This window comes from Manis pentadactyla, chromosome 17 (genome assembly GCF_030020395.1).
Source record: "Manis pentadactyla isolate mManPen7 chromosome 17, mManPen7.hap1, whole genome shotgun sequence".
Taxonomy (NCBI): Eukaryota; Metazoa; Chordata; class Mammalia; order Pholidota; family Manidae; genus Manis; species Manis pentadactyla.
Genome location: NC_080035.1, coordinates 6,093,687 through 6,118,727, shown reverse-complemented (window position 1 = coordinate 6,118,727; position 25,041 = coordinate 6,093,687). Strand labels below are relative to the sequence as shown.

The following is a 25,041-nucleotide window of genomic DNA, read 5'->3' as shown; positions in this document are numbered from 1 at the left end:
GGAAGAGGAGATACAGAAAAAAATAGCAGTACCATGTCTGTAGTATTCCTGACCAAAATAATAACTACCACCACTTGGGAAAAGTCAAACACAGCTAAATCTGCCATCCTACAAAAAACTAATCCGTACATTTAAAAAATGTAGTCATGGAAGATAAAGACTGGGGAACTGTCAAATTGAAAGAGAATAAAGAAACTCAGAGGATTAAAGATTGTGGTGGCGAGAGGTGAGACAGAGGCTTCCTCCTAAAACCTCACATAATGCAAAAATATAATTGATACAACTAATCCTGAAAGAGCAACAGGAAAGAGGACTGCACCAAACTGCATACACCTGGAGAAAAGGGCAGACCTCAAGGAACAGGGTAATGTACCAAAGCTGTGGCCCAGAGGGACTCAAGCCCTTCCCCCACCCCAGCTCACCGGTGGGAGGAAGAAAAACGGAATGGGGAGGGAGTGGAGGCTGAATACCTAACTCAGGAGATCTGCTCTGGGAGCACATACCTACATTTCATGCTGCTTGCATGATACTCTGGTGATTAGGGGATTGGAAAGCTAAGACAGGCAGAATTCCTGGAGAGACTGAGATTCCAGCTGCTTGTGGAAAGCAGGGATCCATATCTGGCTGCTCTGGGACAAAAGAAAGCCGGGTAGTCTGAGAGACTTCCTAACAGGGAAGCCCTTAGCAAGAGGGCTGCTAAAGGGGCAAGGATTGCACAGAGCTTACTGCTCAGGAGAAAGGACAGGTAGACAAAATTGTCCGGGTGCACTCTGCCCAGCAGGTTGGGAGCTTTCATTATCTTCAGGTGCTCCAGCTCCCTGGCTGGCTACACAGCTCCAAGGACCCCCTCTGTGATACGCAGCCTACTGCGCCTTTCTCCCGGCCAGCCTCACCTGGCTCACAAACCGGCAAACCCTATCCTGGTGTTAGGCCAGCCAGAGGGAAGATCTGTCTACAGCAACTACAAACGCAAAGCATAGAGGCTTATGCCTGTGTGCTTGGCCCACTGGTTCAGGCAGTGGAGACACGCATAGCGGCCAGTAAGCAGGGAACTGCTCTTTCCTCCCCCCAGGCACCAATACCACTCCCCTGTGACCCCCGACATTACTTCAGAGGCTGAACATCTCCATAGACTAGAGCTTCTAGACACTAGAGGGCGCCATATACAAATATGAAATGCCAAAGGAACCTGGTTCAAAGTAAAATTAATAATACAACTCCTGAGAATGATTTAAATGACATTGATCTCATGAACCTTCCTGAAAGAGAGTTCAAAATAAAAAGCATTAACATGCTCACGGAGGTACGGAAAGATATTCAAGAACTCAGGAATGAATTCCGGATGGAGATGCAATCGTTGAAGAGCACAATGGAGGGTATTAAAAGCAGACTACATACACTGGAGGAGACAATAAATGAAATAGAAATTAGAGAAGAGGAATACAAATAAGCTGAGGCACAAAGAACAAAAGAATATTGAGAAAAAACTGTGTGACCAATCCAAACGGAGCAATATTCGCATTATAGGGGTACCAGAAAAGGAAGAGAGAGAAAAAGGGATAGAAAGTGTCTTTGAGGAGGTAATTGCTGAAAACATTCCCAATCTGGGGGAGAAGATAGTCTCTCAGGCCACAGAGATGCACGGATCTCCCAACACAAGGGACTCAAGGAAGACAACACCAAGACATATAGTAATTAAAATGGCAAAGATCAATGATAAGGACAGACTATCAAAAGCAGCCAGAGAGAGAAATAAGATCACATACAAAGGTAAACCCAACAGGCTACCATCAGACTTCTCAGCAGAAACTTTACAGGCCAGAAGGGAGTGGCATAATGTATTTAATGCAATGAAGCAGAAGGGCCTCAAACCAAGATTACTCTATCCGGCAAGATAATCATTTAAATTTGAAGGAGGGATTGTACAATTTCCAGATAAGCAAAAGCTGAGAGAATTGTACCGCCCACAAACTGTCTCTACAGTGTATTTTGCAGGGACTGCTATAGATGGAAGTGTTCCTAAGGTTTAATAGTTGTCACCAGATATAATAAAACCACAGTAAAGAATGTAGAAAAGCTAATTACTAAGTAAATGCAAAATTACATGAACTATCCACAAAGTCAATCAAGGGATAGACAAAGAGTACAGAACATGATCCCTAATATATAAAGAATGGAGGAGGAGGGAAAAGGTGGAGAAAAAAAAAGAAGCTTTAGACTGTGTTTGTAATAGCATATTAAGTGAGTTAAGTTAGACTATTAGATAGTAAGGAAGTTAACCTTGAACCTTTGGTAACCACAAATCCAAAGCCTGCAATGGCAATAAGTATGTACCTATCGATAATCACCCTAAATGTAAATGGTCTGAATGCATGAATCAAAAGACAAAGAGTCACTGAATGGATTAAAAAACAAGACCCATCTGTATACTGCCTACAATACACTCACTTTAAACCCAAAGAGATACACAGACTAAAAGTGAAGGGATGGAAAAAGATATTTCATGGAAATAATATGGAGAAAAAAGCAGGAGTTACAGTACTGGTATCAGACAAAATAGACTTCAAAACAAAGAAAGTCACAAGAGACAAAGAAGGACATTACATAATGATAAAGGGGTCAATCCAAAAAGAAGATATAACCGTCATAAATATCTATGTGCCCAACACAGGAACACCTACATATGAGAAACAAATACTAACAGAATTAAAAGAGGAAATAGAAAGCAATGCATTCATTCTAGGATACTTCAAAACTCCAATAACTCTGAAGAACAGATCAACCAGACAGAAAATAAGTAAGGACACAGAGGCACTGAACAACACATTAGAACAGATGGGACTAACAGACACCTACAGAACTCTACACCCCAAAACAGCAGAATATCCATTCTTCTCATGTGCACATGGAACATTTTCAAGAATACATCATATACTAGGCCACAAAAAGAACTTCAGTAAATTCAAAAAGATTGAAATTGTACAACAAAATTCTCAGACCACAAAGGTACGAAACTAGAAATAAATTACACATAGAAAATGAAAAACCCCACAAACACGTGGAGGCTTCACAACATGCTCCTAAATAACCAATGCATGAATGACCAAATAAAAACAGAGATTAGGCAATAAAAATGACAACAATCATTGAACACCGCAAAATCTGTGGGACGCAGTGAAGGCCATACTAAGAGAAAAGCATACTGCAATATAGGCCTACCTCAGGAAAGAAGAACAATCCCATATGAACAGTCTAAACTCACAATTAACAAAACTAGACAAAGAAGAACAAATGACTAACAGTTACCAAAGGGAACAGAACTGGGGAAATGGTAGGATTTGTTTTCTTCTTATGGCTGAATAATATTCAAATGTGTATATGTACCTTCATTTAAAAAGTTAAAAAAATATTAGTATATTACTTAGTTGTATAATAAACCACTCCATGACTGAGTGGCTTAAAACAATAGTCATTTTATTGAGCTAATTCTGTGGGTTGACAGAGTGGTTCCTCCGGTTGGGGCTAGTTTCACTGAAATCTGTCAGGCTCATTCATTTCTGGTCAGCTGGTATGTTGGTGACAACATGATCTAAGGCGGTCTCAAACAAATTCTGTCATCTGGGACATTGGTTGTCCTCCATGCAGCCTAATCCTCTAGCAGACTGGCTCAGTGTTGTTCATATGGTAGCTTTAAATTTTATTTATTTTTTGCTACTATTAATGTACAATTACATGAGCAATATTTGGTTACTAGATCTCCCCTATTATCAACTCCCCACCACATACCCCATTACAGTCACTGTCCATCAGCATAGTAAGATGCTATAGAATCACTACTTGTTTCTCTGTGTTATACCGCCTTCCCTGTATCCCTCCTGCTGATACATTATGTATGCTAATCATAATACCCCTTTTTCCATCTTCTCCCTCCATCCTCACCCATCCTCCATAGTCCCTTTCCCTTTGGTAATTGTTAGTCCATTCTTGGGTTCTGTGATTCTGCTGCTGTTTGGTTCCTTCAGTTTTTTCTTTGTTCTCATACTCCACACGAGTGAAATCATTTCATACTTGTCTTTCTCCACCTGACTTATTTCACTGAGCATAATACCCTCTAGGTCCATCCATGTTGTTGCAAATGGTAGATTTGTTTTCTTCTTATGGCTGAATAATATTCCATTCTGTGTATGTACCACCTCTTCTTTATCCATTCATCTACTGATGGACACTAACGTTGCTTCCATTTCTTGGATATTGTAAATAGCGCTGTGATAAACATAAGGGTGCATATGTCTTTTTCAAACTGGGCTCCTAAATACCTAGGAGTGGAATTCCTGGTTCAAATAGTATTTCTATTTTGAGTTTCTTGAGGAACCTCCATACTGCTTTCCACAATGGATGAACTAATTTACATTCCCACCAGCAGTGTAGGAGGGTTTCCCTTTCTCCACATTCTCATCAACATTTGTTGTTGTTTGTCTTTTAGATGGTGGCCATTCTTACTGGTGTGAGGTGATATCTCATTGTGGTTTTAATTTGCCTTTCCCTGATATTAGTGATGTGGAGCATCTTTTCATGTGCCTGTTGGCCATCTGAATTTCTTCTTTGGAGAAGTCTCTGTTCAGCTCCTCTGCCCATTAATTTAATTGGCTTATTTGCTTTTTGCTTGTTGAGGTGCATGAGCTCTCTATATAATTTGGATGTCAACCCCTTGTCGGATATGTCATTTATGAATACACTTTCCCATACTGGAGGATGTCTTTTTGTTTTGCTGATGGTGTCCTTTGCTGTACAGAAGCTTTTCAGTTTAATATAGTCCCACTTGTTCATTTTTGCTTTTGTTTCCCTTGCCTGGGGAGATATGTACGTGAAGAAGTTGCTTATGTTTATGTCCAAGAGATTTTTGCCTGTTTTTTTCTAAGAGTTTTATGGTTTCATGACTTACATTCAGGTCTTTGATCCATTTTGAGTTTAACCTGTTGGTATTTTGATAAGGGTTGCATTCAATCTGTAGATTGCTTTAGGCAGGATGGTCATTTTGAAAATATTAATTCTTCCTTCCAAAGAGCATGGGAAGTATTTCTATTTATTGATATCTTCAATTTCTCTCATGACTGACTTGCAGTTGACTCAGGATATCAGTCTTTCACTTCCTTGTTTAGGGTTATTCCTACATACTTTATTCTTTTTGATGCAATTGTGAATGGAATTGTCTTCCCGATTTCTATTTCTGCTAGTTCATTGTTAGTGTATAGGAATGCAATAGATATCTGTGCATTGATTTTGTATCCTGCAACTTTGCTGAATTCAGTTATTAGTTCTAGTAGTTTTGGAGTGGATTCTTAGGATTTTTATGTACAATATTATGTCATCTGCAAACACTGACGGTTTAACTTCTTCCTTGCTGATCTGGATGCCTTTATTTCTTTGTGTTCTCTGATTGACATGGCTAGGACCTCCAGTACTATACTGAATAAAAGTGGGAAAAGTGAGCATCCTTGTCTTGTTCCTGATTGTAGAGGAAAAGCTTTCAGCTTCTAGCTGTTATGTATGATGTTGGCTGTGGGTTTGTTACATATGGCCTTTATTATGTTGAGGTACTTGCCCTCTATACCTGTTTTGTTGAGAGTTTTTATCATGAATGGATGTTGAATTTTGTCAAATGTCTTTTCAGCGGCTATGGAGATGATCATGTGGTTTTTGTCCTTCTTTTTGTTGGTGTGGTGGATGATGTTGACGGATTTTCGAAGGTTTGTATCATCCTTGCATCCCTAGAATAAATCCTAGTTGATCATGATGGATGACCTTTTTGATTTATTTTTTAATTTGATTAGCTAATATTTTGTTGAGCAGTTTGCATCTATGTCATCAGGGATTTTGGTGTGTAATTTTCTTCTTTTTTTGTTCTATCTTTGCCTGATTTTAGTTATAGAGTGATGCTGGCCTCATAGAATGAGTTTGCAAGTATTCTCTCATCTTCTACTTTTTGGAAAACTTTAAGGAGGATAGGTGTTAGGTCTTCAATAAATGTTTGATAAATTCAGTGGTGAAGCCATCTGGCCCAAGGGTTTTGTTCTTAGGTAGTTTTTTTTATTACCAATTCAATTTCATTGCTGTTATTTGGTCTATTCAGATTTTCTGTTTCTTACTGGGTCAGCCTTGGAAGGTTGTATTTTTCTAGAAAGTTGTCCATTTCTTCTATGTAATCCAGTTTTTAGCATATAATATAGTATTCTCTCATAATTCTTTGTATTTCTGTGGTGTCTGTAGTGATTTTCCCTTCTCATTTCTGATTCTGTTTATGTCTGTAGACTCTTTTTTTCTTGAGACGTCTGGCTAGAGGTTTAATGTTTATTTTCTTGAAGAACCAGCTCCTGCTTTTGTTCATTCTATTGTTTTATTTTCGATTTTATTTATTTATGTTCTAATCTTTATTATGTTCCTCATTCTACTGACTTTGGGCCTCATCCTTTTTTTTCTAGTTTCATTAATTCTGAATTCAGACTGTTCACATGGGATTGTTCTTCTTTCCTGGGGTAAGCCTGTATTGCTGTGTACCTCTCTCTTAGCATGGCTTTCGCTGCATCACACAGATTTTGTGGTGTTGAATTGTTGTTATTTTTCTCTATATATTGCTTGATCTGTTTTTATTTGGTCTTTTATCCATTGATTATTTGAGAGCATGTTGTTAATGCTCCATGTGTTTGTGGGCTTTTTTGTTTTTTATGTGTAATTTATTTCTAATTTCATACCTTTGAGGTCTGCAAAGCTGGTTTGTATAATTTCAATCTTTTTTAATTTACTGAGGCATTTTATGGTCTAATATATGATCTATATTTGAAAATGTTCCATGTGCACTTGAGAAGAATTTGTATCCTGCTGCTTTTGGGTGGAGTGTTCTGTAGATATGTTAGGTCCATCTATTCTATTGTGTTGTTCAGTGCCTCTGTGTCCTTACTTTCTGTCTGGTTGATCTGTCCTTTGGAGTGAGTGGTGTGTTGAAGTCTCCTAAAATGAATGCATTGCATTCTTTTTCCCCCTTTAATTCTGTTACTATTTGTTTCCCATGTGTAGGTGCTCCTATGTTCAGTGCATAGATATTAATGATGGTTATATCCTCGTGTTGGAATCACACCTTTATCATTATGTAATGTCCTTGATTTTACTTTCTTTGTTTTCAAGTCTATTTTGTCTGATACAAGAACTGCATGCAACTCCTGCTTTTCTCTCCCTATTAGTTACATGAAATGTCTTTTTGAATCCTTTCACTTTTAGTCTGTATGCCTTTGGGTTGGAAGTGAGTCTCTAGTAAGCGGCATACAGATGGGTCTTGCTTTTTATCCATTCAGTGACTCTATGCCTTTTGATTGTTGCATTCACACCATTTACATTTAGTGTGATTATCGATAGGTATATACTCATTGCCACTGTGGGCTTTAGATTCATGGTTACCAAAGGTTCAGGGTAACTTTCTTACTATCTAACAGTTTATCGTAACTCACTTAGTATGCTAGTACAAACACAATCTAAAGGTTCTTTTTGTTTTCCCCCTCCTTTTTCTTCCTCCTGTGTTCTTTATATATTAGGCATCATATTTTGTACTCTTTCTCTATCCCTTGACTGACTTTGGGGATAGCTGATTTGATTTTCCATGTGCTTAGTAATTAATTGTTCTACTTTTTTTTACTGTGGTTTTATTTCCTCTGGTGACAGCTATTTAGCCTTAGGAGCACTTCCATCTAGAGCGGTCCCTCCAAAATACACTGTAGAGATGGTTTGTGGGACGTAAATTCAGCTTTTGCTTATCTGGATATTGTTTAATCTGTTCTTCAAATTTAAATGATAATTGTACCAGGTAGAGTATTCTTGGTTTGAGGCCCTTCTGCTTCATTGCATTAAATATACCATGGCATTCCCTTCTGGACTGTAAGGTTTCTGTTGAGAAGTCTGATGATACCCTGATGGGTTTTCCTTTGTATGTGATTTTTTCTCTCTATCTGGCTGTTTTTAATATTCTGTCCTTATTATTGATCTTTGCCATGTTAATTATTATATGTCTTGGTGTTGTCTTCCTTGGGTCCCTTGTGTTGGGAGGTCTGTGCACCTCCATAGCCTGAGAGACAATCTCTTTCCCCAGATTGGGGAAGTTTCAGCAATTACCTCCTCAAAGACACTTTCTATCCCCTTTTCTCTCTTCTTCTTCTTCTGGTATCCCTATAAATGCGAATATTGTTCTGTTTGGATTGGTCACACAGTTCTCTATTTTCATTCCTAGAGATTCTTTTTTCTCTCTGTGTCTCAGCTTTTTGTGTTCCTCTTATCTAATTTCTATTTCACTTACCATCTTGTCTTCTTCATCTAATCTTTTAAATCCCTCCATTGTATGTTTCATTTCTGATCATGTATTCTTAAATGATTAAATCTCATTCCTGAATTTTTTCCTAAGTTCTTGAATATGTTTTTGTACCTCCATGAGCATATTTATGATTTTTCTTTTGAAATCTCTTTCAGGAAGATTGATGAGTTCAGTTTCATTTGGCCCTATTTCTGGTGTTTGTGGGATTTTGGCTTGAACCAGGGTCCTTTCACGTTTCATATTTGTATGTGGAGCCCTCTAGTGTCCAGAAGCTCTACTCTTTGGTGCTGCACAGACTCTGAAGTAATGTCAGGGGTTGCAGGGGAGTGGCGCTGGTTCCTTGGGGGGCGGGAGGGGAAGAGCTCTCTCCTGCTTCCCAGCTGCAGTGTTCTGCATTTCATGGTGTGGGGCCTCGGAGTTGCACAACCAGTCAGGGGGATGAAGCACCTGAAGGTAAACCTGCTGGGCAGAGTGTGCCCAATTTTGTCCAGCTGCCCTTTCTCCTGAGTAGTAAGCTCTGTGCAATCCTTGCCCTTTTAGCAGCCCTAGCAGCCCTCGCGCTGTTAGGAAGTCTCTCAGACTGCCCACCTTTCTTTTGTCCCAGAGTGGCTGCATGTGGATCCGTTTTCCACAAGTGCTAGAATCTCAGTCTCTCCAAGTATTCCACCTGTCCTAGCTTTCCAACTCCACTAATCTCTAGAGCACCATGCAATGTAGGTTCGTGCTCCCAGAGCACATCTCCAGGTCTGAGTGTTCAGCAGCCCTAGGCTTACATCATCTTCCCGCTCTGTTTCCTTTCCTCTCTCTAGTGAGCTGGGGTGGGGGAAGGGCTTGGGTCCCACCACATCACAGCTTTGGTACGTTACCCTGTTCCATGAGATCTGTTCTTTTCTCCAGGTATATGCATTTTGGTGCAGCCTTCTTTCCTGTTGCTCTTTCAGAATTAGTTGTATTAACTATATTTTCATATTATATGTGGTTTTGGCAGGAGGTTTCTCTCTCACCTCTCATGTGGCCATCTTTAATCTCTCAATATACTAATATTTTAAAACTTGTATGACATATAAATTAACATATCTTTTAAATTCCTATTATTTGTCTCTACATACTATAAATTTATCTTGTGAAGTGCCATTTTAACTGTCTTTCATAGGCTGACATGTAATATTTTTCCTATTGTTCATTTCTAGTTATTCCTAATTGCTGTGATTATTTCCTTGATGCCCAAGGTGTTTAGAGATGCTTTAATTTTTTCACAATGAAGAGATGTTTTTAACTATCTTAAAAAGTTAAATGATTCTAATTTAATTATATTTTGATCAGGAGACAATCTGTACAGCACTCTGAAATTAGCTGACATTTGCTTTTACCAGAGTTTCCTGAACTTTTTGAGTGCAGAGTGTAAGCCAAAGGAAATGCCTCACAGTTTTCTTTATGAAGTAGTTAGGTCCAAACAACTTCATAGTCATTTGTGGGTAAAGAAATATAAATTGAGAGAAAACAGTTTTATTTCACTAGACAAAATATGTAATAGAAAGGAATGCAATGTGACCTAATGTTTAAATTATGAATGACCGCAAGTAGTTCTATGATATCTGAAAGATATTGTCTCTTTGAGTACACTAGGGAGTCTCATGGTACTTCAGTGCACAGTTGGAGAAGTATAGCTTTATACTAACACAAAACCAATTTTCAAATATTCATGGGGTTTTATACATGTTTATTAGATGACACTTGCAAATTAAGTTATTTAACTTTTTTTTACTGACAAGAAAATCTCTTACAATGATTATGTCATTAGCAAATATGTCCTTGTAATTCTGTGAATTTTTGCTTTATATATATTTGGACATATGTTATTTGGCATTTAGAAGTTTAGAGTTATTGTAGTTTCTTAAGTTACAACCCCTGCATTTGACTTTCAAACTTCCTAACATAGGCAAAAATATCCTAGAATATGAAAAACATACTTTATTCTTAACAAAAAATATATACAAGCCAAGGAAAGCTAATCCCTGGGCAGGTTTCTGGTGATCTGATTAATCACTAAAGGAGGCTTCATCAAAACCAGTAACTCAAACTGTTCTTTTGCTTGACAGCCTAGAGATTTTTACCCTCGTAGAGACTGGACTTCAACAAATTCAACATGTATAGAAGGTATCACTTTGTTTTGTTAGGTGGGAGGGGAGTTCAGAGGATATGGAAACTAGTCAAGTTTCAACACCCACCTTGTTTTCAGATACACACACACACACACACACACAGAAATTAGATCCATTTCTTTGATTCCTTAAAAAATCTACTATTGATGTATTAAATACTTTTTTGTATCTTCTATTTCTATCAGATTGACATTATGGAATTTCTACTTTGTAGGTCAAAAAGGTTAATTACAGATGATTTCTTATGACTCTACCTAATACATATTTTTTATGTGAGACAAAGAAATACCATATTTCACTTATATGTGGAATCTTAAAAAATAAAGCAAATAAACAAAACAGAAATAGACTCATAAATACAATGAATAAACTTGCCATAAGGGCAGGGTGGGCTGGGGGCATGGACAAAATAGGTGAAGGGGATAAAGAGGTACAAACTTTCTTTCAATTATAAAATATGTAAGTCACAGGGATGAAATGTACAGCATAGAGAATAGAGCCAGTAAAATTGTAATTATTCTGTATGGTGACAGATGGTAACTACATTTATTGTGGTGAGCGTTTTGTAATGTATAAAAGTGGGCAATCATTATGCTGCACACCTGCAATTAATGCTGTATATCAACCTTTCTTAAGTTAACAAATTCTAGGTTATTAATCTGTATATGAAATTCTTCTTTACTCCCAAATTTCTCTTTCCATCTTGAAAAAGGTGGCTTGCAATTCTATACCTAAATTTGTGGAAAAAGTCAATGCTCACTTCTTACACATATCAAAGACTAAATACTTCCCAGCCTCATTTCAAACTTGAAATAACTGAATTTGTTTTTTCAATAATACCTCATTGTCTTAAATCCTTTTAGTTCCTGTAAAATTAAAACCTTTAATTTTACAGATGAGTAAATGGGGACACAGGAAACCTGGTTCAATTAAATTATATTGCTAGAAAATATCAGTTAAGGTTTGAACCCAGGTTGTGACTACAGAGAGTGTTTCTTAAATAAATTCTACTGATGGCTTTCCTTTAGAAGTAACCCAACTCTCATTGCATCTAAATGCTTCTAAATAGGAAAAACAAAATGCTCAGAAGATACATGTCTCCCTTAATATTAACATTTATGAAATGACATGACTGATGGGTAGTTACATGGCTCTCCACCCATGAGTTTTATATGTTAAATTTACATTTTGGGAACTCAACGCAATTTGTTGTACTTTGATTAAAAATTAAAAAGCAAACGTGCTTAGTTGGTTTTAATCTGTATTTCCCTGATGGCTAATGATGCATTAATCATCATTGTAATGGTGACTGCCATCTGTATATACTCTTCAATGAAATGTCTCTTCACAAAACTACTAGTTCATTAATCATGTAAAAATCTGACAAACTCACACAAATTATTTTCCTTTCAGGATCACTTACTAATCTTACCAAATGGCTGCTTTTTTTGTTTTTTTTAATTTACTAATTCAGGGCTTTTTTAATTGAAATTTTTATTGAAATAATTATAAATTCATATGCAGTTATAATACAGAAATTCCTCGTATACTTTTCCCAGTTTCCGCAAACTGTAACATTTTGAAAACTGTAGTATTACATGACAGTGACATTGATACAATCCACTGATGTTAGATTACTTGTCTTGCATTCATTGTATGTATTTATGTGTATTAAATTCTATATAATTTTATCACCTGTATAGGTCCATGTATCACCATTATAGTCAAATTCTGAACAGAAACAGAAGATACCCTCCTACTGCCCTTTTATCAGCTGACTACCTCCCTCTCATCTCCAATGCCTCCATATCTAACCCCTGGTAACTACTAATCCGTCCTTCATTTAAAAAATTTTATAATTTCAAAACATTTTATGTAAACGGAATCATATAATATAAAACATTTTTGTGATGAGTTTTGCCCAGCATAATTCTCTGGCAATTCCGACAAGTTTCTACCAAGTTTGAACCTTTTTATTGCTAAGTGGTATTTCATGGTACAGACATACCATCATTTAACAATTTACTTGCTAAAGGACACCTAGACTGTTTCCAGAATTTGGCTATTTCAAAATAAAGTTACTAGAAACATTCATGCCCAGTTTTTGTATCAACACCAGTTTTCTTATCTCTGGGATAAAAAATTAGGAGTGTGTTCAAATGTGATCGGTGGTTTGAATGGTAGTTGCATGTTTTCTAGAGTGGCTACCATTTTATATTCCCACCAGTAACATATGACTAATCTGGTTTTTCTGCACCCTCACCAGTATTTTGTGTTATCACTGTTTTTTATTTTAGCTGTTCTGAAATATGCTTAGTTGGTTTTAATCTGTATTTCCCTGATGACTAATGATGCATTAATCATCATTGTAATGATGACTGCATCTGTATATCCCCTTCAATGAAATGTCTCTTCATATTTTTGCCCATTTTCTAATTGGAATTTTTTTTACTGTTGAGTTTAAGATTTAAGAGTTCATTACAGATGCTGATACTAGTTCTATAGTGGATATGTGGTTTCCTTCCAGTCTCTAGTTTGTATTTTCATCCTCTTCATATGGGCTTTGATAAAGCAAAAAAATTATAATTTATGAAGGTTCAGCTTTCCTTTTATCCTCCATGTCTTTCCTAAAAGTTTTATAGTTTTAGGTTTTACATTTAAGTCTAAAGATCCATTTTGTGTTTTTGTAGGTGTCAGATTTGGGCTGAGGGTTTCTCTTGCCTTTAGATGTCCAATTGTTCTAGCATCATTTACTGAAAAGGCTATTCTTCCTCCACTGAATTAGTTTTGCACCTCTGCCAAAAATCAGTGGAGTGTATCTGTGTAGGTTTATTTCTGGGTTCTATCTTCTATTCCATTGATCTAAGTGTCCATCCTTTCATCAATACCATGAAGTACACATTACTGTAGCTATTCTTTAAGCCTTAATATTGGGTAGAACAACTGTTCCTATTTCATTCTTTGTCTGGATTATTTTAGCTCTTCCAGTGCCTTTCCATATACACTTTAGAATAAGCTTATATATATCTACAAAAAATATTGGTGGGATTTTGATAAGAAATTCATTAAGCCAATAAATTGATTAGAGAATAGGCATGTTTACTATGTTGAATCTTCTGATCTATGATTAAAGTATGTATCTCTCCAATTACTTAAGTCTTATTTGATTTTTTTCATCAGCATTTTATAATATTCAGCATACACATCCTATACATGTTTTGTTAATGTATTCCAAAGTAATTAATTTTCTTTGGAGTGATTATAAATGATATTGCTTTTAATTTTGGTTTCTGTATGTTCACTGTTAGTGTGTATATAAGTTATTGATTCTTCTATGCTGATCTTGTATTCTGTGACCTTGCTGAACTCACTTATTAGTTCTAAGAGCTCTTTTTGTATGGATTCTTTGGGGTTTTCTTCATTGACAAGCATATCTACAAATGGGGACCATTTTATTCTTTCTTTCCAAACTATATACATTTTCTTTCTTTTTCTTGACTTATGGCACTGGCTAAACTTCTGGCACTATGTTAAATAAGAGCAGTGAAAATGGACATCTTTGACTTGTTCCCAAATCTAAAGGGGAAAGTTTCACCATTAAGTATGATGCCGGCTGTGGGTTTTCTGCTGATGCTCTTTATCAAGTTGAGGTGATTCCCCTTTATTTCTCTAATCTGTTTAGAGTTTTATCAGGAATGCGTGTTGGATATTGTCAAATGCTTTTCCTGCATCAGCTGATATTGATATATGATTTTTCTTCCTTAGCATATTAATAGGGGGAATTTAAGCTATTTTTAGAAAATAGATACTTACTAAAAAGTCAAACAATTAAAATAAGTACTGGATCTTATCAGTCAAGTGGAGCATTTAGGAGGTGTTCTTCTTTATGTAAGAACTTAAACTGCCCCTACCCCCAGATCTAATGACAATAAAGTCCTCTTGCATATCTGATTGATCAATCATCAAGAGAAGATTATATCAAATTTAATATAACATGCCAAAGTTAAAAATGCCAGGTTTGGGCCTAATTTTCAACTAATGAGGCATTTCCACTTAACATTTATGCTGAGAGGCATTACAGCATAATGGTTAAAATCTCTGCTCTGTCATTCATCAGCTATGTGATTTTAGGCAAGTTATTCAATTCCTACATAACTCTGTTTACAATATGATATAAAACAGAAGACTTGTATAAGTATTGATGAATAAGGGCCTATTTAAATAGGAAAGTAAGAGATCAATGAGGTAAAAGAAGACAAAGTTTGAGGCCAGAAAAACAGTACATATTAAAAGTAGATCTCACCTTCAATTTGACATACCAGTTATCAGTGTTCAAAGTATGGTCCTTGGCTGAAAGTCCTCAAAATATCTGTTATAAGATAAGGAGCTTGTGCCAGAAATCAACTATGAAACTAAACACACCATTTAGTTTAGTTATTTACTTAGGCAGAAAAACTTTCTTGGTAAAGAAAGCAGTGCCTTAATATTTTGACACAAGCTCCTTAACTTATCACAGATCAGGACTTTTGAGTAGCACTGCTCTATATCTAAAGTGCTTTTCTTAAAACTTTAATAAATGAAAAAAAAATTTAATAAATGATTTAAATATAAGTAAAATTGTAAAACATCATAATTCGATTTAATTTTTAAATATCTGCATTTAATGAGTACCAACCACATGTCCAGAATCTAGTCTCTGGGAGGGAGACTTGGCAATATTTGGGATGGGGGAGGAAAGTGTGTGGGGAACAGTATGGGCTATTACCTTCACTTTAGAAGCTTACAATTTAATAGAAATGGATAGAGCTCACCTATGAAACTCTGGGGACTAGCTTTCTTTTCTTGTGTTTTCACGAATCTCAATGTTGATAATAACAATGCTGTGATTTTCTCCTCAATGGAGTTATAGAGATAGCAAGTTTGGAATGAGAGACAGACACTTGGACCATAAGGAGTGGAGGAACCTTCTCTTGAAAGGCTTTCCACACCTCTGTAGAATCATATCAAAATCAATTAAGCTTTGTCTGAAGTTTAAACTTCACTTCAGAAAGGGGTCATTTTCTGCCGCTTACTCAAGGAATTTTGAAGTGTGAAATAAAGAACTGCTTGAGATTTCTTTAGTTAGTTTCCCTTTTGGTACTCCTACAAGGATTTTCAGGAAATGATCAAAATAACAGGAAAGAAAATAATGTTATCTAGAAAAAAAAAAAAGATAAGAGGTCTCTAAGGTAACCAAGGTGAATTTTAAAAAAGATGTGCTCTTACAAGCAAGAATTTTTAATTCTGTAAGTTAAATACAGAAGGCAGCAAAACTATAGGAGGAGGAACAAATAACCAAATATAAACATAGGTGAATAGCTTAGATTTAACAAATATATTAGAAGGGCTAAAAAGCTTTTTAAAACAAGGGGTGGATTCTGAATAATGTCAGGATGAATAAAAAAATTTTAGAATTATATTTCAAGCATTAAAGGTTAAGAGAAAGCAAAGGGCCACATCGGGGGATAGCTGGTGTAATGTTAACAGATGACAATAAATGACTAATTACTTAATTCCAATTTTAGTCCTATTGTCTCAGTGAAGGAGAATGAGCTTCACACGATGAATGAAAAACCAGCCACAAAAGAACACACACCTCTCTATTTGTATAAATTCACAATATGCAAAATAATCTACAGTATTAGAAATGAGGATAATGGTTACCTTTGGGGGAGATGTAATTGGGAAGGGGCCCTGGAATACAGGTAATGTTCTGTTTCTTGATTCAGGAACTGGTTGCACAAAAGTGTTTACTTTGTGAAAATTTATCAAGCTGCATGCTCAAGATGTTGGCTATATATATATGTTATATGTGAATAAAAAGTAAAAAGAATAAAAGAAGGAAGCTAAGAACAAAACAGAAGCAGACTCACAGAACCCACGAATGGACTAACAGCTGCCAAAGGAAAAGGGACTGGGGAGGATGGGTGGAAAGGGAGAGATAAGGGGTAAAAGGGGCATTACAATTAGCACACATAACATAGGGGGAGCACAGGCTATAGACAAGTAGTGACTCTACAGCACCTTACTACTCTGAGGGACAGTGACTGTAATGGGGTACGTGGTGAGGACTTGATAATGGGGGGAATCTAGTAACCACAATGATGCTCATGTGATTGTACATTAATGATACAAAAACAAAAACAAAAAAGCAGAGAATTGAGAAATAAGATTCCTAACATATTCTCTGGTAATCAGACAATAGCCCAACAGCCTACCTTAAGGCAGGGCAGGCAGTCTTAACTGGTATGTCCCCACTGTTTGAGGATAACCACTATCTTGCAGGAAAACAGGATCAATGAAACCCTTGTGTTGGGTTTATTTATCAAGATTAGCTGGAGGACTGAATATAAATGAGAGGAGACATGGTGTCTCTCACCAGAGATAAGCATCTTGAGACCACAAGTCAAGCCTATGCCCAACAACCTCCCCTCTTCCCTCTGCCCCATTCTTGAATGCCATAAAAGACAGAATCCCCAAATTTTCAGTGCACCTCCTCGCTGAGGATGCCCACACTTTCCTTTCTTTAAGTGTGTACTTTCTAAAGCTTTCTCCCTTCTCAAAAAAAAAGCAGGAAGCTAAGTCCAAAGTTTTAAGGTTGGTGAGGAGCTCACTTGACTCACATTATTAAGCTAAGGCTTTGTTCACTTCTCTGGTCCAAATGACCAAAGGATCTGGAAAAACATGAAAATATGATTGCCAAATCACTGCTATTAATCTGTAAGTATCATGAAGGGGTTAAGGAGTTTAAAGAACACTGTGAATTAACAAGTTAATTAACAAATAAATTTATCAAATTTATTTAAAAAGCAGGTACAGGGGAATGGATTTCAGGAACTATATACTATACCAATAAGCACAGCATTGATGCCAGGGGAAAAAATCATGACACAAAGTGGGTATTAAATAAATACTTACTAAGTAAATAAATGCACAGGTCTATTTTAGTTCTAGTGACTCATTGAGAGTATGTATTCTCAGAATCAAGACTTTCCTTCTTTTTAAAACTGAGAAGTTTCAAGATGGTAATTTAATATAGGAGTTCCACAAGTGAATTAAATCAAGAAAAGGATCTAAGCCAAAGATTTGGAAGTTTCAAATGTATTTTTTTTAATCCACATATTTAGAAAGAGTTAATTATGTGCATTTTCTTCATTGGCAATTAAAATATTTGCTTCAAATAATATGTGACTGATGAAACCACAATCTGATGAAAACTCTAAAGTCCTCCAAAATTCATGGAAGAAAAACTATAAATTTTAACAGCAGTTGCACTTAATTGGTAAGATAAAAGTTTGTTCCATTTTTGTTTTTCTAAAGTATCTTTAGCAAGTATGTACGACTTCTACATGAGGAAGGTAGAGGAATTCTGTCTAGCAAACAGCCCACAGAAAGAGGATATTAAGAAAAAACATGAGTGTCTAACTTCAGATGTGAGAATTTCAGTGATGGCACTAAGTACTTCACACAGTTATCTACTATATCAATAAATGGAAGCTATTATAAATATATACCATTATAAATTACTTAATGATATATTATTATGCAGTACAGTTCATTAGTGGGATGGGCACTAATTTTTCATTATTTTCCTTTTTTTCCAGCAGTTTCATTATTCAAATTATATAGAATTTCAACATAAAAATATTTCCAAATTACTTTTCATTAAATGCAATCACTCTTACCTTTCGCAGTTCAACCGTCACTTCATTTCTGTGTCTTCGCATTGTCTAAAAAGAAAAATAAAGATTACTAAGTATCTGAATACTGATACACTGCTAGTAAATAAATTATATTCTCAGGCACCTCAGATTCAAAAACTTTTTAGAAGTAATTTATTCTTAAGGATTGATCAGTTTTAGACTTTAAAATGATAAACTACAGGAGGTTAAAAAGCCAAAACTCCTGTCTATTTTACTGGGTATCTCTTGATTGTGTGAGGAGTGGAAGGGTTGAGCTTGACTGCCTAGAACTCATTCTTCTTTCCCAACTGTACACAGGTTTTTTCAGGAAATTATGTATTCTACATTGTATACAGTCTTGACGGCACTGCCTATTAAAGTATCTCACTCTCTCCTAGTTTACACAGGGCAGGAGATTCACACTAAGCCAAGCGAACTGATTCCCCCATAATTCTGATCTGTGAGCAAAGTGAAAAAAAAAAAAAGGCAGCACATTAGTTTGCAAGGAAGTATCTGGACAAGATAGTGAAAAATGCCTATATCTTGGAGTTACTCTATTCCCAATTCTCTAGTGTCCCTACTCATTCTATGAACTGCCCCATATTCTTCCAATACTTTATGGTTTTGCTTAAGTCAGTTTGTTTAAAAAAGCAAAATAACTTATTGTGGTCTTAAAACCACATGAAAATAAGTTTGGGATAGATATTTTGAATTAGAAGGTAATGAAAGTTCCTTTTAAGTTTACTAAGAGGCTCTATCAGGTATGTCTTATCCAGGATTATTGAAATGATTAGGTATCCCTCTCCCCTTGATGTACTGATATAATGGATTATTTTATTACATATGTAAGTATAATAAAATCCTTAAATTTTTAAAGGCTACATAAAGGTTACATGGACATGGTACATTATTATTTTTAAACACTGCCAGATACAGTATACTACTATTATTTTATTATATAATTCTTTTGTTGTGGTACCTCTGTCAAGTTTTCTTAAACTGCAGTGATAAATTAATCTTTTATTTAGGGGGAAAAAAATCCCATGGAAACACATATATACTTAAATACATATATATATTAAATGCAAACAAAACTGTCAAAATTCATATTAGTAGCATTCATTTAATGTGATGGAATCATGCACTGATAAAACTATCATCACAGAGTTCAACAGTAGAAAGAGCCTTGAATCTATTTTTATTTTTATGTTCTACTTAATATATTTGTGTTCTGACTTCATTACTATTAATACAGAGAATGCTTTATGTATAAATTCACCACATAAAATGGTAATAAATGTTGAGAAACCTTCAAGTACCAATATTAATGAAGTATTATTTGATAACATCGTAAGCTGTCTTTATTCACTTGAAGTTTAGAACTTCAGCTGCACCATTGTTAAAATCTGCCTGTATCAATATCTAATTCAATTGTTACTAGAACTGAGAAGAAAAAATATTTTCACTGCAGTGACTATTACCCTTAATTGTTTATGAAGTGTTATAAGATGATGGTATATAACAAAAAGAGATCCAGGCAGCATATCCCCTTCAAAACATGATCAAGTTACTCCAATACTGTAATTTGCATTGAATTTTTCAGCATTAATAGAGGTGTGAGTTAATTTCTGAAGTTTCCTAAACTAGGAATATACACTTCTGAGGTTAGTTAGTATTAGAAGCACCCACATCAGTAAGTGCTTCAAATATCAACACCTGAACTTAGCGTTTTTTTAAATAGTATGAGATGTTGGAAATAATTTTTTACTATTGCAATGGAATTGTTCAAGATGTGTGGCTGACTGGGAATATCGTACAGGTGCCTTGAGTCTTAGTCTTACCTGTTTGTGGTTTAGAGTCTGGCAAGCCCTGCAGTCTGTCTGTAGAGAAGTTTTTGAGTCTAGGCCTCCCTTTGATCCCGTGTCTCACCTTGGAGGACTTTATCACCTAATTCTAGTCAGATCTTTGGAATTAAAGTTGAAATTTTATTCCAAGGTGGTAGTCTAGAATCTAAAAGGGCTAACCTCTGAACAAACTGTGTGACTTTTTGTGACTGCTTGCTAATACATGTTTGTATAAGTAGTAGAATTCTGTCTAAGGCTTGTTTCATTTGAACTCACTAGAAGTAAAATTTTCATAGAAAAAACAGCTATTACCCTCACCTATCTCTAATAGTTAAAGGCCCCTATTCATCCAAAAGAACCATCTGAGTAAATGCTGAAATGGCTTAGGTCAATTAGTAACAGATATTAACTACTACATATGATACAAGTACCTCTGAGTCTCTCGTGACAATCTGCTCTGAGTTACAATAAAAGGCCTCTCCTCCCTTACATTCTTCCCAAATCTCATCTACTCTCATGTCTTCAATTACTGTTTGATGACCACTCCCAAATACCTTTAGTTCAGCTCACTTGACAAAGCTCCAAATATTCTAAGTAAAATATTCACTCATTCAACAAAAATTTACTGAACTCATCTAATTTGCACCAGGCAATATGCCTGTAACTAGAAGACAAGTGAGAATTTAGTCCAGTCTAGTACAATGGTCAGAAAACTGCAGCCTGTGGGCCAGATCTCAAGGGCTGTTTTTGCAGGGCCCAACAGAACAGTTTTTACATTTTTTAAGTGGTTACATTACAAACGACATTAAGTGTCTATATAATATCCTTACTCTTGTCTCTTGGCTCCCAAAGCCTAAAATATTTACTATTGTCCTTTAAGAAAAGTTTGCCAACAGCTGGTCTAGCAGAAAAGACAGTAATCATAAGCAGTAATACAAATGCAGTAAATGTTAACATACAGAAGTTAATAATCTAGTTCTACATTGGAAGGAGACATGATCAGAGGATGAGGAAAAACAATTCCCTGAAGGATTAAAATATGTGTATATGTGTGGAGGTAAAGGATAGACTGTTACAAGGCTTCAAACAGCAATGCTGACAAATATATACCTGACCCCTTTCTACCCCCTTCTCCTAAAAATACCATACCTACTCTGCCACAAATATTCCCAACATTAGGATATAGTACAAACATCCAAACTGTTGCAAGAACTCCAGTCCCGGGAGATCATCCATGTCTATTCACTCTCTCATTCTTTTACATCCAGTGAGTTACCAAAACAGGATTCAAACCTAGCTCCACTGCTACTATCCTAGACTAAGCCACTATCATTTCATCGGGTTCACTACAATAGCCTCCTAACTGGTCTCCTTCTATGCACTGAACCAATTTTTCCACAATATAGCCAAAGCATTCTTTTTTTTCCCAAAGCATTCTTTTTTAAATGCAAACCTATGCTATTATTCTCTTGAATCTAAAACTTCTCAGTGAATTTTTTAATTTCCTGGAATCTCCCACACCATTAAAAATAAAACAAAGTCACCAGGACAGCCAAACCAAAACCCCAAGGACAAAATTTACCACGTTGGGTGATGAATTCTCATATACAAGCAGGATCTGGTTAATACATCAACTATAGGACTAACATGGTATCAGCATTTATCCAGAAGGAAACAGAAGGGCAGAGGTGATACAACTAAAGTATCTGAGAACAGAATCCAAAGTCACGAATCACTAGAGTTCAGAAAGGCAATATGAGAACAGATGCAAATGGAAGGGATCTTTTGCACATGACAATGTTTTAAGACTCAGAAACTAGAGGCTGAAGTCCCTCTTTCTGGACAAAGCCCTACAGTGAAAATAAATTTCTGGGAGAAGAATCCCAAGTGAGCCAGACTGCGACAAGGGAAACAGAAGGTCCAGATAAAAGTGAGTTAGTGAAAGAGTCAGATCTTAGAAAATAGGAAGCCATAAGTTTTTTAAGTCACTTTGTAAAACACAACAGAAGAAGGGATTTAGAATGGTAATGCTAGAAAAGCTACAGTGACCCATTCCCAGCTCTGAGAAGTTCAGGAAAACCTGTTTTAACATGAACAACAGAAAAGGATTGGGGTCAAATCTCATACCATAAGAAATGGAAGAATAAGGAGTGGAATGTTGATGTTAAAAGCCTGCGAAGGAGAGAAGCTCAAGATGGCAGCGTGAGTAAGGCAGCGGAAATCTCCTCGCAAAACCATATATATTTTTGAAAATACAACAAATACAACTATGCCTAAAGGAGAGACCAGAAGATACAGTACAACAGCCAGGCTACATCTACATCTGCAAGAACTCAGCATCTCATGCAACAGGTAAGATACAAAGCCACAATCCAGCGGAAACTGAGCACTCCCCCGACCCCAGCTCACTGGCGGGAGGAAAAGAATCAGAGTGGGAAGGGAGAGGGAGCCCAGGACTGCTAAATAACCAGCCCTAATACTCTGCACAGGGAGCACAGACACACATTGCAGTGTATAGGATATTAGAGAAATGGAAAAGCAAAATCTGAGACGGAGACTGCAAGCAGGTCCCCACAGCCAGCTCCCCTGGGACAAAAGAAAAGTGGGTGCTTTTTGAAAGTCTTAAAGGAACAGGGGGTTAACAGCTAGACGGAATCGTCCTGGCACACTCAGTCCAGCAGGCTGGGAATCCTAAGGAAATTCAGGTGCCCCAACCCCCTGGCAGGTAACCCAGTCCCCAAGCCCCTCACGGCGATAAGCAGCCTGCCATTCACCCCCACCACCGGCGCTGCAAGCAAACTAGCAGACCCGCCAGAGTGGCAGAGCAGCCGGAGAGTGACCCCAGCCCACAGCAACCACACAGAGGCTTCTCCCAGGGCACAGCTAACCAGGATGGACCCAGAGGCTGCCACTGGTGCATAGCTGCCAGGCATAGACAGAGGAAGCCAGAACAAGGCATAAAGGGGCACCATTCTCACAGGAGAACACACCCAGCGCTCCTGCCACTCCCAGCAGGGCTCTGGGCTCTCCCGAGGGCTGCCCTGCCCATGGAAGCTCAGGGAATTAACCCAGAGACTGCTCCCTGTGTGCAGGTAACCGACACAGGCAGCGGAGAAGGGTAAGGTGACCAGCAAGCAGGAAGGGTCCTTGTTTTCCTAGCTGACATACACACTACCTGCCTATGATCACCTCTGTCACCATGAAAAGGGAGAAAAATCTGGTCCAGTCAAGAATCACTCACACAACCCCAGAGAGAAGGCCTGGGGAGATAGATACTACCAATCTTCCTGACAGAGAATTCAAAACAAAAGTCATAACCATGCTGATGGACCTGCAGAGAAATATGCAACAGCTAAAGGATCAAGTTAGGAGGGAGAAAATAGAAATAAAACAATCTCTGGAAGGACTTAAGAGCAGACTGGATGAGGTGCAAGAGACCGTTAATGGAATAGAAATCAGAGAACAGGAATACAGAGAAGCTGAGGCAGAGAGAGATAAAAGGATCTCCAGGAATGAAAGAATATTAAGAGAACTGTGTAACCAATCCAAATGGAACAATATTCACATTATAGGGGTACCACAAGAAGAAGAGAGAGAAAAAGGGATAGAAAGTGTCTTTGAAAAATTAATTGCTGAAAACTTCCCCAAACTGGGGGAGGAAATAGTCTCTCAGACCATGAAAGTCCACAGGTCTCCAACACAAGGGGACCCAAGAACGACAACACCAAGACATATAATTAAAATGTGAAAGATCAAAGACAAGGACAGAGTATTAAAGGCAGCCAGAGAGAGAAAAAAGATCACATACAAAGGAAAACCCATCAGGCTATCATCACACTTCTCAACAGAAACCTTACAGGCCAGAAGAGAATGGCATGATATATTTAATGCAATGAAACAGAAGGGCTTTGAACCAAAAATACTGTATCCAGCATGAATATCATTTAAATATGAAGGAGGGATTAAACAATTTCCAGACAAGCATAAGTTGAGGGAATTTGCCTCCCACAAACCACCTCTACAGAATATTTTGTAGGAAATGCTCTAGAAGGAAGCACTCCTAAGGCTAAAGAGATGTTACCAGAGAAAATAAAATTACAGCAAAGAAAGCAGACTAACCAAATACTAACTAAAGGTAAAAAATAAAATCAACTATTCACAAAAGCAGTCAGAGGAAACACAAAAGAGTACAGAATAAAGTACCTAACATATAACGAATGGAGGAGGAAAAATAAAAAGGGAGAGAAAAAAAGAATCATCACACTATGTTTATAATAGCTAAATAAGAGTTAAGTTAGATGGTTAGATAGTAAAGAAGCTACCTTTGAACCTTTGGTAAGCATGAATCCAAACTTGAATTGGCAGTAAGTACATATCTTTCGATAATCACCCTAAATGTAAGTGGACTGAATGCACCAATCAAAAGACACAAAGTAATAGAATGGATAAAAAAGCAAGACCCATTTATATGCTGCTTACAAGAGACTCACCTCAAACACAAAGACATGCATACACAGACTAAAAGTGAAGGGATGGAAAAAGATATTTCATGAAAAACATAGGGAGAAAAAAGGAGGTGTTGCAGTACTTGTATCAGATAAAATAGACTTCAAAACAAAAAGAGTAACAAGAGATAAAGAAGGACACTACATAATGATAAAGGAGGCAGTCCAACAAGAGGATATAACCATTATAAATATCTATGCACCCAACACAGGAGCACCAACATATGTGAAACATTGTTGCAATGCATTCATTTTGGGAGACTTCAACACACCACTCACTCCAAAGGACAGATCAAACAGACAGAAAATAAGGAACGACACAGAGGCACTGAACAATACACTACAGCAGATGGACCTAACAGACATCAAAAGAACACAAAAGTAGCAGGATACACATTCTCCTCAGGTGCACATGGAACATTTTCCAGAATAGACCACACACTAAGCCACAGAAAT

The 25,041-nt window shown here is 36.8% G+C and overlaps 1 protein-coding gene across 1 annotated transcript in view; it reads right to left on the bottom strand.

Moving 5' to 3' along the window:
• KPNA3 (karyopherin subunit alpha 3) overlaps positions 1-25,041 on the bottom strand; it is a 104,746-nt gene that overhangs the window by 32,743 nt on the left and 46,962 nt on the right. Inside the window, exon 2 of the mRNA XM_036932555.2 lies at positions 18,240-18,284. Within this exon, the coding sequence (XP_036788450.1) occupies positions 18,240-18,284 (45 nt within the window). The remainder of the gene's footprint in view (positions 1-18,239; positions 18,285-25,041) is intronic.